This window comes from Mesoplodon mirus, assembly GCF_964341445.2.
Source record: "Mesoplodon mirus genome assembly, chromosome: 6".
NCBI lineage: Eukaryota > Metazoa > Chordata > Mammalia > Artiodactyla > Ziphiidae > Mesoplodon > Mesoplodon mirus.
In genome coordinates, this window is record NC_138982.1 from 78,386,024 (window position 1) to 78,400,283 (window position 14,260).

The 14,260-nt window shown below is 36.8% G+C and overlaps 1 protein-coding gene across 3 annotated transcripts in view; it reads right to left on the reverse strand.

The window, feature by feature from the left end:
* SEC22A (SEC22 homolog A, vesicle trafficking protein) overlaps positions 1-14,260 on the reverse strand; it is a 110,712-nt gene that overhangs the window by 14,857 nt on the left and 81,595 nt on the right. For all 3 annotated transcript variants that reach the window (XM_082624902.1, XM_082624904.1, XM_082624903.1), the window contains exons 5-6: positions 13,893-14,008; positions 793-858 (exon numbers count right to left, since the gene is read on the reverse strand). In XM_082624902.1, coding sequence (XP_082481028.1) covers positions 793-858; positions 13,893-14,008 — 182 coding nt within the window. The remainder of the gene's footprint in view (positions 1-792; positions 859-13,892; positions 14,009-14,260) is intronic.

Genomic DNA, 14,260 nt, shown 5'->3' on the forward strand with positions numbered 1-14,260 from the left:
TGCAGTCCTGAATCTTTCTAATGTTTTTCTATGCAAGACAGAGAAATGTGTCACTTATAAAAGTTAAGTCAAAATGCCTTGCTTGCTCTAACGTGTTTTAGCAAAGACATTCTTGAATCTGGGTAATTGGCATGGTTACCTCTCCCTTCCCTAACACATCTGTGCTTCCTCTGTTCTTGGAAATGGGAGTACGTATCTCCCTATCACTCAGGTACAAAACCTCCTCCCTCCTAAAGTCTCAGATCTATTCTGTCTTTCAGTCCTAGTGAGTCTTCCTTCTCAGCGTCCTTCCTTTTCTTATCCCTACTGCCATTACCATTAGTTTAGGCTTTCATTACGTTCTGCCTCTCAACTCATTTCCTTGCTTCTAGTCTCTCCGCTCTGACAATCCATCCTACTCATCAGTGCTAAATTAAATATCCTAAAAGCCTGCTTTTACTGTTCCCTCTTCAAAGACTTTCCCTAAAGTACAAAATCCTCAACCTGGAGTAAAAGCAGAGCCTGGAAGCTGAATAATATGTCACCAGAATATCTAGAAGTATAGGCTTTACTGCCATAGGCTGAGGACCTGCCACCAATGAAGCCCCAGCACAGGAGAGGGCTAACACTGAGTTCACTGGGATCTATGTCCGTTCAAAAGGGTCACAAAGCTAACAGAGGCTCAAATTTTAAAAAGGGGCAAAGAACTCAGACATTATTTTTATTTATTTAAAGTGCACAAGAAATTTTTAGAATTGATGCCTGAAACAAGCAATAATGGGAAAGTGTTTCTTAAAATCGGAGAGAACCTACCTGGTAAAGGCAGGCTGCTGTTCCAAGGAAAAATGCAACAATGTAATTAAAATCCTCACCATCACTCTGCAAAAACAAAATAAAAATTACTTTTTTTTCCCAGTGCAAGCCCATTTCCAAAACAATCCATTGGGATAGGATATGACAACATTTACGCACAATGGTCAAAATTTTCAAAAGTGGCAAATAAAAATTCTCAAGAGTCTTAAAATAGTAACATAAAATACATTATAAGAACCAGGGAGTGTGAGGTAGAGGAAGGCTACCAGTCTTCCTCTATGTCTGGGCCTCCCCATCAATTATATCTTATCCAAGAGAAGATGAAAGCCAATGGAAAACAAATTTCCATGTAATGTAAAAAGCGTCTCTTCTTGCTACTAAAGAAACCAAATAAAAATGTACAACACCCCAGGGACTTCCCTGGTGGGGCAGTGGTTTAAGAATCCGCCTGCCAGTGCAGGGGACATGGGTTTGATCCCTGGTCCGGGAAGATCCCACATGCTGCGGAGCAACTAAGCCCATATGCCACAACTACTGAGCCTGTGCTCTAGAGCCTGTGAGCCACGACTATTGAGCCCACGTGCCACAACTACTGAAGCCCGTGTGCCTACAGCCCGTGCTCCGCAACAAAAGAAGCCACTGCAATGAGAAGCCCATGCACCACAATGAAGAGTAGTCCCCGCTCGCCACAGCTGGAAAAAGCCTGCATGCAGCAACAGAGACCCAACACAGCCAAAAATAAATAAATTAATTTTTTAAAAAAGTACAACACCCCAGTAGCCTATAAAGTTAAGCCTGCTTGCTAGGATTACTATTTGGCTCAAATAAATATTGACAAACTTTACCATCTAGTAAGCACATTACTGAACTGTCCAATAAAGTCTTTGGCATGATTTAAAAAAAAATTTTTTTTAAAAAGACAACCAAAACTGAAAAGCTACTGTCCACTAGAGTGTGCTAAATCCCAATGAGGAAATTCAGTTGTACACGCTATGCTAGAAAAAAAAACCACCCAGAGGAAAAACAGAGATAGATTATTCATAGAATATTTCTTTTAAAAGAAAACGAATAGAGACATGTAACAAACCCTTTTCTTCTATTCCTTTCTGATTCCTCTTATATATCTATATTTATCATTTCTTTCAATGTTTTTATGAAGTAGAACATAAAGCCCAGGCAGGAGCATCAAATTTCTTTCTTCTAGGTAGAAATATTAAATTTGGCCCTTATTTTAGAAAAAAAATCTCTTTATACAATAAAAATTTCCAGAAGACATGGGAGTGTCTCTCACGACCATGTCTTCAGGAAATAATATAAAGAGAAAATTGCTTTTCCATTTGCTATTGGACAACAGAAGTGCCTGTAAGGCAGAGGGAGAGGGGCTTATCCTAGTGAGAGGATCTTAAAATAGAAACCATTAATCTGTCCGGGATGGTTAGGCCAGTTCAATCCCAAAGGCAGGGAAGGTCAACACAAAACCCTTCTACTTTAATAATTCTAAGACTTTTAAATAAGTTGTTTGATTGTTTTTTTCTTCAGTCCATTAAATGATCTTTTTTGATTATAAAAGTTCATGTTCACTGTAGAGAATCTGAAACAGAATGTTTCAAATAAGAAACTCGTATAATCCATAATATTACAACTTTGGGAGAATTACTGTTAACATTTAGGTACTTCCTTCCAATCCTTTCTGTACAAAAATATATGTACATTAAAAAAATGGAATCATACTTTTACATACTGCTTTCTAGTACTTCACACTATATCATAAACATGTTCTCAAGATACTAAATATTTCTCAACTACTTAGTTTGTAATAATTATATAACCTTTAATTGTGGGACTATATAATAATTTAATTACTGCCTTACAATTGAATACTGTATTTTCCCTAAATTTACACTATCACTTTATAACTCTCTTAATTGCCTTTGGAACACTTAAAAGCATGTTTCTGGACTCAATCAGATCTGGGTTCAAATCTTATTAGCTGTATGATCATGGACTATTTATTTAACTTCAATTCCCTTTTTTGAAAATAAAAGTTGTAGAGATTCAATGAAATAACATTGGCAAAAATATAGAACAGTAACTGACACACAGTAAGTATTCAAAAACATTCTCTAACTTCTCTTTCCCAGAGGTTACTGTCTGCATCATTCATCAGATAATTAGGATTACCTCTCAATATTGTTTAAATGTCTAATGTACTGGCCTTCTCTTCTCAATGAGATCCTAACCTTCCTTCAGGGCAGAAACTAAATCTTACTACTTGCATGAAACCGTGCACATAGTAGGAATTCAACAAACCCATGCCAAATTGAGTTCAGCTTTGAAAAATCTTTATTTCCCCTTGCTAAAGAGAATATCTATAAACATATTCTTCCATTCAATAAATAGTCATTCATTAAACACTTATGGGCCAAGTACTGTGTTACTAGACCAAGGACAGAAAACAAGTTAACACCAACTCAAGAAGCTCAACTCTAAACAGGAAGGCAGATACAAAGAGCAACAATTCCCACCTGAAGTGGTAACTGATGGGATAGGAGTGTGTACAGGGTACTAAGGGAGCCTACTGGAGACACATTTAATTCTACCTGGAGAAAAAAAGGATCAGGGAAGGTTTGGCACAGAAAATAAAGCTTAATTTGCATCTTGAAGGATGGACTGGTAGACAAGGTAGGAAGAGAATTCCAGGCAAAGGGAGTAGCTTGTGCAGTTTCAAGAAGGAAGAGGCTAGGATGACTCCAAGCTCTCCCATTCAGGCAACATTTAAATGATACCATTCACCAAGTTGGGGATATAGGAGGAAAAGTAGGTCTGAGAGCAGAAAAAACTTGAGTTCATTTTGGACAAGGTATTTTGGAGTTGCTAGTGACATATCCAAATAATTATGTTTAATAGACATTTAAGTCAGCTTCAGGGAACAGTTTAACCTAGAGCTCTAGTTTAGTTGTCATATATTTAAATAGTAGTTAAATGAAATAAAGGACTATGACAACAGAATGCAAAGCTTAATTCTTGATTGGCTGATAGACTGGAGAGAGAAAAAAGTATATATAAAGGATATTCGGGGTCAATTTTTAATTGCGAAATTTGAATACAGATTTTATATTAGCTAATACTGCACTGGTCTTCAACGTCTTTGGTGTAAGAATGGTATTGTGATTATGCAGGAGAATGTCCTAGTCCTTAAGACAGACATATTGAATAATTTTGGAATAAAATGTCATAATACCTACAATTTTACTTTCCAATGATTCAGAAAAAAAAGAAAATAAAGAGATAAAAGGAGAAAGAAAGGTAGGTATGTGTACAGGTGGATGTTAATTGTATTGTTTTTTTTAAACCTTTCTATAGGCTTAAATTCTTTCAAAATAAAATGTTGTGTGGTGGGGGAAAACAGGGATACAAATGAAAATAAAAATGCTATGCAGTCACTAAAAAGAATCTCTATATACTGCTATGAAATGATCTACACATTGTCAGGTGGAAAAAGATGCAAATCACTATGAACAGTATACTGCCATTTATAAAGGAATAATTTTATAAGTAAATATAGAAATACATATGTATTAGCATATGTACATAATCGCTCTAGAAGGATACACCAGTGGTTGATTGACTCTGGGGAGGAGAAATGGGAAGAGAATTACTTACTGTGAAAATTAAAGGCTTTGAAATTTACCATCTACACATTTTACTGTGTGTATGCGTGACTGTGGATATTTGTGGATATACATGTATTAACTCTTTAAGTTATGAAAATATCCAAGGAGAAGGTATAGAGTTAGAAGAATATAAAGCCCAGGACATGACACAAACGCTACTATTTAAAGGAGAGGTGGAGGAAGAAAGTTTACCAAATAAACTGAGGAACAAGAAGAGATAGGAAAAAAATACAACAGGAGAAAATTCTGTCACAGAACTGAAGGAATGAGATAATGTCGAGAAGAATAAAGTAACACATCAAACTATTAACAGTGATGTTTCATTTGCTTCTAAGTTTTCTAAAATAAACATTATTTTTGAATTTAAACAATGAGTTATTTTCAAAAGGAAGAACTGAACAGTGTGTGAGATGAGACAGAGAGGACACATCAAACAAGGCCTCAAGAGTGGCTGCAATATTTGGCAACCAGAAGGACACTGGTGAACTTAATGGTGGATGTTTGAAAGAATTATGAGGGCGGAAAGAGATCACAGTAAACTAAGAGAACAGAGGTAAGGGAACGGGGGCAACAGGCATAGTCTATGCTTTCAAAATATTAGAAGGGAACATTTATCAAGAGGTTTTTTGTTCATTTTTTAAAGATCAGCAGGCTATAACATATTTATGAGCTGAGAGAACAGAGCCAGTAGAGAGGAAGCAGATGAAAAACAGATGAATAGCTAGAGGTTGAGGAAACATGGGGCAGAGGTTTAGAGAATGGACAGAAGTCAGAGTGGGGTGGGTGCAGGGTGGACACGAGAAGGGATAAAGGTGGGGTGGGGAAGAAAGGGCTGAGGTAAGGAGTTCAAATCTTTAAAAATCACATTCACCTTCAGAGGATGCTAGATTACCAACATTGCTTGAAAAATAACAGATAAAGGGAAAGAATTTTTTTTAAGGCGATGATAAAGAGGTAAGCAGAAGCTTCATATAATAGCCATAAATATGTACTAGAATGATACTATTTAAATGTTTGTAATAATTGGGAAAAATTCACTTTTTAATCTTAGGTGAAAAAAAAGGACACAAAGTTACATAATGGATATGATATGTATATATATGGTATATATTAATAAAATAAGAAAATTTGGGATTTTTCTTTTCTTCTTTATACATTTTCCCCCAATTCTTTAACAATGAGCATAGAACTCAGGAAAAATACATTAGTTTTTTTAGAAGAAAGCAAGCAATGCATCTTAGCACAGATATTACGCTACTAAATAAATCCAAACTTCCAGTGAGCTTTAATAGGTATGTAATTTCTTTAAAAGGTAGTAACAAATCTACTGGAAATAAAGAACTCAAGGAATAAAAGCAAGTTGATTACTTTAAGTTGTAGTATCCATTACAAACAATTTTAGAATCGGAGAGTCTTAGCACCTTAGTACTGAAGTGGTCCTTGAGCCTATGTAGTCTAAAACTTTCCTCTTGCAGAATAGGAAAATGAGATCCAAGAAGGTAAAATAACCAATCCAAGGTCACAAAGTTAGTTAACTGGCAGATGGGATCCAGGTATTCTGACTTCCAGGTCAGCATTTCTACTGCTGTATCAGAATACTCATATTTTTTCCTAATGTACCACATGCGAATTACTTCTAGGTTGGCATCAGCTTAATTAAATCATTGCTTCAAGGCTGATCCTCAAAGGAACACAGGAAAAATAAACCCAATGTGATAAAAGCTCATACATTTGTGAGGTGTCAATTCACAATAAACTTATTAACATCTCTAAACTCAGAACAAAGTATGGAAAAGAGTGAAAATAATCTAATTTACACATTACTGTGAACACTAAATCAAATTCACCAACTTAATAAAAAAAACCTGTATTCATCCTAAACCTCCTCAGTCTGAACTCAAGATACCAAAGAAAAACTTCAGTACTACACATTTTAATAAATCCCTCCTTATCACCCTAAGAGGCAGTTATTAATCTAGAGGAAACAAACTTGTGCTGAATCTTCAAACAACGTTATACAGGAATGTTGGTTCACAGTGGGTTCTGAAATTTAAATGTGCCTCAGGCACCAAGCTACATACTAGAAGATAAACGGGGCAATCATTTTTAGCATTCAAGAAGAGTATTTAGAATTCACAGCCTTAAGAAAGCAAACTTTAAATTAGTATGATATATTGCTCACACTCAGGAAATACACTACACATTTTCAGCTAGATCTAAAAATATGATCCCCAAATAAATCCTTTGCTCTTAAATCAAGTATTAAAGAAATGTTGAGGCCACTTAATTTAGGTACTGTCTTTCCGCCTCCTCTATCACCACCCTGATCTATCTGAGTTAACACCAATACAGGTAACTTCAGAACAGATAAAAGTTTAAGCCCCATGTCCTGGATTTTGCATTCAACTCTACACAGCAGACTACCTCAAAAAGATCTACTTTACTGACCAAAAATTATCTATAGGTCTAGAGATTATTCCTAACACAAAGCACAATGATGAACCAGAGAGAAGGCTAAGAGTATGTCTTAAGTTCAATGTCTTTAGTGAGACTAAAAAGGACCTTTTAACCAGTACAAGTCATGAACAATGATAAAATAGGTGCTAATGCGGGAAAATTAAAAGGGAGAGAACTCAGGTCCCTAATTTTGTGTATATTTTTTTTCAGGTTAATTCAAGCTATAAAGGATGTACTCACTGAAATTAATCTAGTTTGCACCCCTAATCCTATCCTGCTAAGAGGTCTAAGTTTATCACAGTGCCCTCTGCATTCTGACATTCATCTCCATTTGTTTGCCTATGGTCCATTCCATCTTTTAGGACACGGAATCCAACACTACATAGTACTCCCTCATTATTCTCATAACAAGACAAGGAAACATATCTCCAAGCACCAGTCACTTACCAGAACATTCTCTCTATGCAGATGTAAAATCCCCAATAACTGGAACAATGGGATCTCTACTTTTGGTCCAGTGAATTTCCAAAAGCAGTATTTCTCATTTAGGTGAGAGGATCAGAATTTGCCGGAAAATACCTTAAAACTACCTATGAGTGACAAAGGACCTGTGGACTACATTCCCCCAACTTTGCACTCTTGTTTCCTCACTGCTCTCTTAAAGCATCACTGTTTTAGGAACCTCAACTGTTGATGAGTTGATGAGTGTATGTGGGTTATGGCAGAACAAAGATTTAAAACAATGCTAAGAGAACAGCATAACCAGGTGTCCCTAGTTCCCAGATAGCTAAAAATCCCATATGGACCAATTTACAGTTCCCTGGGTCAAGTGAGAAAGCAGTGCTGTTGGGGTGAATTTAGTCTAGGACGACAGTGAAAAAGAAAGAATTCCGTATCAACCATCAGAAAGACACATCTTCAAAGATACAAGCATCCAGAGAGTGCCCAAATTATAAATGATCTACTACTTTTACTATGAAAAAGACCACTCTAACCTCTTCCCCATTCATAATGTACCCCATGCTGCTTTCATGCCCTACCACCACAGTTTTAAGGAACTATTTAAAACAAACAAAAAAACGCTTGAAGCTTCTAGAGAAATTGTAGACTCTAAGACAGAGGCAAGAAGCATGTGTGTGTGTGTGTGTGTGTGTGTACGTACATACGTGTGAATAGACTGTTATCTTTAGAGCAGTTTTAGGTTTACAGAAAATGAAGCAGATAGTACAGAGTTCCCATATAACCATTTTTTCCCCTACCCAGTTTCCTCTATCATTAACATCTTGCATTAAGGGGGTACAACTGATGAGCCAATAGTGACATACTATTATTAATTAAAGTCCATGGTTTACATTAGGGCCCACTCTTTGTGTTGTACATTCTATCGGTTTTGACAAATGTATAATGACATAACCATCATTACAGTAACGTACAGAACAGATCCACTGCCCTAAAAATCTCATGCTCCTACTGTATTTATCCCTTTCTCTCTCCCTCCAAATCTTTTCATTTACTGTCTTTAGAGCTTTGCCTTTTTCAAAACGTCATACAGTTGGAATCATATAGCATATAGTTTTTTCAAACTGGCTTCTTTCATTAAGCAATATGAACTTACGGTTTAGCCATGTCTTTTTCTGGCTTGATAGCTCACTTCTTTTTATATATTACTGAATAATATTCCATTGTATGGATTGCTGAAGTTTGTTTATCCATTCACTTTTTTTTTTAATGATGGATTTATTTGGGTGTATTCTGCCTTTTTTTTTTTCTGGCCACACCACACGGAGTGTGGGACCTTAGTTCCCCGACCAGGGATTGAACCCATGCCCCCTACATTGGAAGCACAGAGTCTTAACCACTGGACCATCAGGGAAGTCCCTATCCATTCACCTTTTAAGGGCACCTTAATTGCGTCCAGCTTTTTGAAATTACAAATAAAGCTGATATAAACATTCATGCACAAGTTTTTGTGTGGATTTAAGTTTTCTACTCGTTTGGGTATATAATACCTAGAAGCATGACTGCTAGATCATATGATAAGTCTATGTTCAGCTTTGTGTGAAACAGCCAAACTGTCTTCCAAAGTGACTGTACCATTTTGATTTCCCATCAGCAATGAATGAGAGTTCCTATTGTTCCATTTCCTCATCAGCATTTGGTATTGTCAGTTTTTTGGATTTTGCCATCCTAATAGATGTTTAGTGGTATGCCACTGCTGTTTCGATGTTCATTTTCTTTTTTTTTTTCCTAGTTATTCTGGGCTTTTATTTTATTTTTTTTTATTTTTTATTTTTTTACAAAGAAACATTTTATTTTTTGATGTCGTACAATTCAAGCCTAAATGACAATTGGAAATTGTCTCTTTTCTCATATTGGTACAGCAATCAAATTATTTATTTATTTATTTATTTATTTATTTTTCTTTTTTTTTTATTAGTTTCTGCTTTATAACAAAGTGAATCAGTCATACATATACATCTGTTCCCACATCCCTTCCCTCATGCTCGATGTTCATTTTCTTAATGACATATGATGTTGAGCATTTTTGTATATGCTTATTTGCCTCTTGTATATCTACTTTATTAAGGTGTCTGTTCAGTTCTTTAGCCCATTTTTTAATTGGGTTGTTTGCTTTCTTCAGTTTTAGAGTTCTTTGTATATTTTAGATACAAGCCCTTGTCAGATGTGTTTTGCAAATATTTTAATATTTTCTTCTAGCTTATGGCTTATCTTTTTCATTCCCTTAAAAATGTCTTTTGCAGTTTTAAAATTGAGTCCAACTTACCAATTTTTTCTCTCATGGATCATGCTTTTGTTATTGATCTAAAAATTCATCACCACACCCATGGTCACCTAGGTTTTCTCCTGTTACCTTTTATAAGTTTTATACTTTTGGGCTTCCCTGGTGGCGCAGTGGTTGAGAGTCCGCCTGCCGATGCAGGGGACACGGGTTCGTGCCCCGGTCCGGGAAGATCCCACATGCCGTGGAGTGGCTGGGCCCGCGACCCATGGCCGCTGAGCCTGCGCGTCCGGAGCCTGTGCTCCACAATGGGAGAGGCCACAACAGTGAGAGGCCCGCATACCACACACACACAAAAAAAGTAAGTTTTATAGTTTTGTGGTTTTTTTGTTTGTTTGTTTTTTGTTTTTTTGTGGTTTTTTTTTTGCGGTACGCAGGCCTCTTAACAGTAAGTCTTGAGATTGGATGGCATCAGTCCTCTTGTTTTCTTCAGTATTGTGTTGGTTATTCTGGGTCTTTTGCCTTTCCATATAAACTTTAAAATCACTTTGTCAATATCCACAAAATAAATTGCTGGGATTTTGATTGGGATTGTGTTGAATCTACAGATCAAGTTGAGAAGAACCAACAGCCTAACAATTTTGAGTCTTCCTATCCATGAACATGGTAGACCTTCTTTTATTTCTTTTATCAGAGTTTCATGGTTTCCCCATATAGATCTTCTATGTATTTTGCTAGATTTATTCTTAAGTGTCTCATTTGGGGAGGGGGGTGCCAATATAAATGGAATTGTAATTTTAATTTCAAATTTCAATTGTTCCTTGCTGATATATAAGAAAGCAATTGACATTTATGCATTAACTTTGGATCCTGTGGCCTTGCTACAATCACTTATTAGTTCTAGGAGTTTGTTGATTCTTTGGGGATTTTCTGTATAAATAATCATGCCATCTATGAATAAAGGCAGCTGTATTTCCTCCTTCCCAAACTGTATACTTTTTGTTTTCTTTGTCTTATTGCATTCACTAGGTCTTCCAATGTTGAATAGGAATGGTGATAGGGGACATCCTTGTCTTGTTCCTGATCTTAAGAAGACAACATGTACTTTCTCATCATTCATGATGTTAGCTGTAGGGTTTCTGTAGATATTCCTTACCAAGTTAAGGAAGTTCCCCCTTATTCCTAGTTTGCTGTGAGTTTTATCATGATTTTGTCAAATGCTTTTTCTTTTTTTTTAAATTTATTTTATTTTATTTATTTATTTTTGGCTGCATTGGGTCTTCGTTGCTGCGTGTGGGCCTTCTCCAGTTGCAGTGAGCGGGGTCCACTCCTCGCTGTGGTGCGCAGGCCTCTCACTGTGGCAGCCTCTCTTGCTGCAGAGCACAGGCTCCAGGAGCACGGGCCTCAGTAGCTGTGGCATGCGGGCTCCAGAGGACAGGCTCAGTAGTTATGGTGCATGGACTTAGTTGCTCTGCGGCATGTGGGAATCCTCCTGGACCAAGGCCCGAACCCGTGTCTCCTGCATTGGCAGGCGGATTTTTAACCACTGCGCCACCGGGGAAGCCCCCAAATGTTTTTTCTGACAAAAAAGCATGATATGACCATATGATTTTTCTTCTTTAGCCTGTTGATGTGATAGGTTGTATTAACTGATTTTCAAATGTTGAATCAGCCTTGCAAAACTGGAACAAAACCCACTTGGTTGTAGTGTATAATACTTTTTACACATTGTTGGATTCAATGTGCTAATATTTTGTTGAGGGTTTTTGCATCTATGTTCATGAGAGATACTGGTTTGTAACGTTGCCTTTTTAAAATATAAGTAGGCTGAGAAATCTCAGAGCTATCAGTCAGTTACACATAAGCAGTAGTTTAATCAGATTACTATTCTTCTGAAAACCTCAACTGTGATGAGGCAAAGACATTACTGATCAGAGGGAGAACATGAAACACTTAGGAATCAAGGCAGGCATTAGTCGGGGATAGCAGCTCAAAAGCCATGAAAAGCTGTAGTTTATATTACTTGCTTAGTTTTTTTTAAAATTTATTTTACTGAAGTATAGTTGATTTACCATGTTGCATTAATTTCTGCTGTACAGCTAAGTGATTCAGATATACATATACATACATTTTAAAAATATTCTTTTCCACTATGGTTTATCACAGGATATTGAATATAGTTCCCTGTGCTATACAGTAGGACCTTGTTGTTCATCCGTTCTATACTACTTGCTTAGTTTTGAAGTTGTGAATCAGAGGAAAGACTCAGTCCAGGAAGAGGAGGGATAGGATATGAGTGCCTGAAAAAATTATGAGATATGACAGCCTTGCCTGAATTTTAACTTAAAAATCATGAGGACTAAACCCCAGGTTCTGCAACTTATGTACTGTCTTCTAAGTCAGGGATGGTAAGGCTCTCCTTTCCTCTACCCAGGCCTGCTCCCTCCCTTTATTAGTTTGCCAATTTCAAACAACTAGAGAATTATTTTAACAATAAAATTTTAACCTCACAGAACCACCTTCATAATTTTTGGCAACTCTAAACACTAATTATACCATTATTTATTAAGATATGTCATAAAGATGACTTTTATTAAAATTAATTTCTTTTAAAAGGAAATTTTCATATCTCTACCATTAACAGAAACTAGTATCCCTTACCAAACACAGACACTATACATTAATATACATTAAATACATAACTCTTAAAATTAAAAATGTTTACCTCTCTACCACTTAAAGTCATCTATTGTGTAACCAGGTGTAAATGTGTCCTATACTTAGAGAAATACTCATCAAATCCACCTTTCTCCTTCATTTTATAAGCAATAAAACTGAGGACCAGAAAGTAAGGTGAGCTACTCAAGGTCACGGAGCTGATCAGTAGCTCAGCTGGAGCCAACCCTCTCTCTCGCTCTCTCTCTTCCACAAACAAAAATCAACTCTTCACACTCCTATGCTACTGTTCTTTCCACTACATCAAGTTAAAAAAAAAAAGGCAAGAGAGGATCTTATTTATTAGTATTTTCAGTCAGCAGTCTCCAAATTGCCTTTGTTTCTTTTTGGCAGGTTGTTTAACTAGCTCGAAATTGAAATACTGCTGGAATAAAGCTAACTGGCTAAGGAACAGGGGCAGGAATGACAAGAGACAATAGCCAGCTGTCCTGTGCCTGAAAGGGAAGAGGGACTTTACCTGCAGGCCCAGGATGTTTGGGAGAGGAATTCGGAAGTCATGAAAAGACCCCCAACCCCCTGGAGGCAAAGCTCAGCTGTCTGGAACCTGTGATGTCCTCTGCTATTGGCTTCATATGGCTGAGGACGTTCAGAAGGTACTCAAAATGGCACTCTCTTGAGTATTCCCCCAAACTAACAGCTATTTAAAAACAGAATAGAAGGTGTCTTGATTGGATTTTTACAAATGATATTCTTGGCTTAATACTGGCCACAGAAAGAGAACTAATTTACAACGTGAGAGTGTCAAAAAAATCTTCAGGGAAAGTGAGTAGAAACAGGGAAAGGAAGGCTGAGATGTGCTTAACTTTAAGAAAAGGAGTTTCAGAAGTTTACAAAAAGAATAAGAGAAAAAGTATACTCTGATACCTTTAATCTCTGGAAGAAACTCCTCTGGAAAACAAAATAGTTGGCAATATCTCAAGAAATTAGTGATTTCACAGGCAGCCACCAGTAAAAAAGGAAAAGGAGCAGATAACTAGGTAGGAATACCCTGCGGTAGGACAAAAACCTGCCCATGAATGCCCTCTTTTTTCTACTACTCCTCTCTGTCCACTCAGATCCTTCTAGGTCCCGCTCACCCCTCCCAGAGTTTCCCTCACAACAGAGCTTCCTTCTCCTAACCTGACTCACATTGACCACTCCTCTTCCAAACTTTCTGTACTTGACATTTGTTTGTGGACTTCTTTGCCTCCCCAATTCAACTCTAGGGTCTGAGACTGCAGGGCCCTCGTCACACGTATCTTGGTGTCCCCAGAATACCTCTAAACAGTACCTCCTGGGAGAGTAGATAATAAATAGATATGTGTTAATTAGGTCAAAGAAGTCAACTAGAAATCAGTGTTTTTAGAGGAAGGGGAAACTAGAGTAGGTATGAAGAATACAAAATCTGAGCATGCATTTTAAGTTGTACTAATACCCAGATCAATTTAAATCAATTGTGTAACAAGTAGAATCAAAAGGCATAGTCACCTGAAATTGCAAAAATAGCACAGTACCTGCAGGAGACTTTCTATGGCATGAAAGCCTCGAATTAAATTCAGAGCTGCGCATAAAAGACTAAGGATAAATGCCACAATCCCTGACAGAGTTGCTGGTTCCAGTCGCTGGTGAGCTGGAAAATAAAAGAAATGATTAGGAATAAACATCAATATCTCACGTCAATACCTACACGTATGTAAAATGAAATTCACTGCTCAATTTAAAGGGGTCAAATACTGATGAATCTTCATAAAATTATTTAATAATGCACCTTAGAAATTAAATATATTTTAAAATGCAAAATGTCTGACATGACAGCTTAATTTCCCTGAACTCAAATTAACTTCTTTTTCTCTACACTTTTAACAAAGACACCTAATTTGCA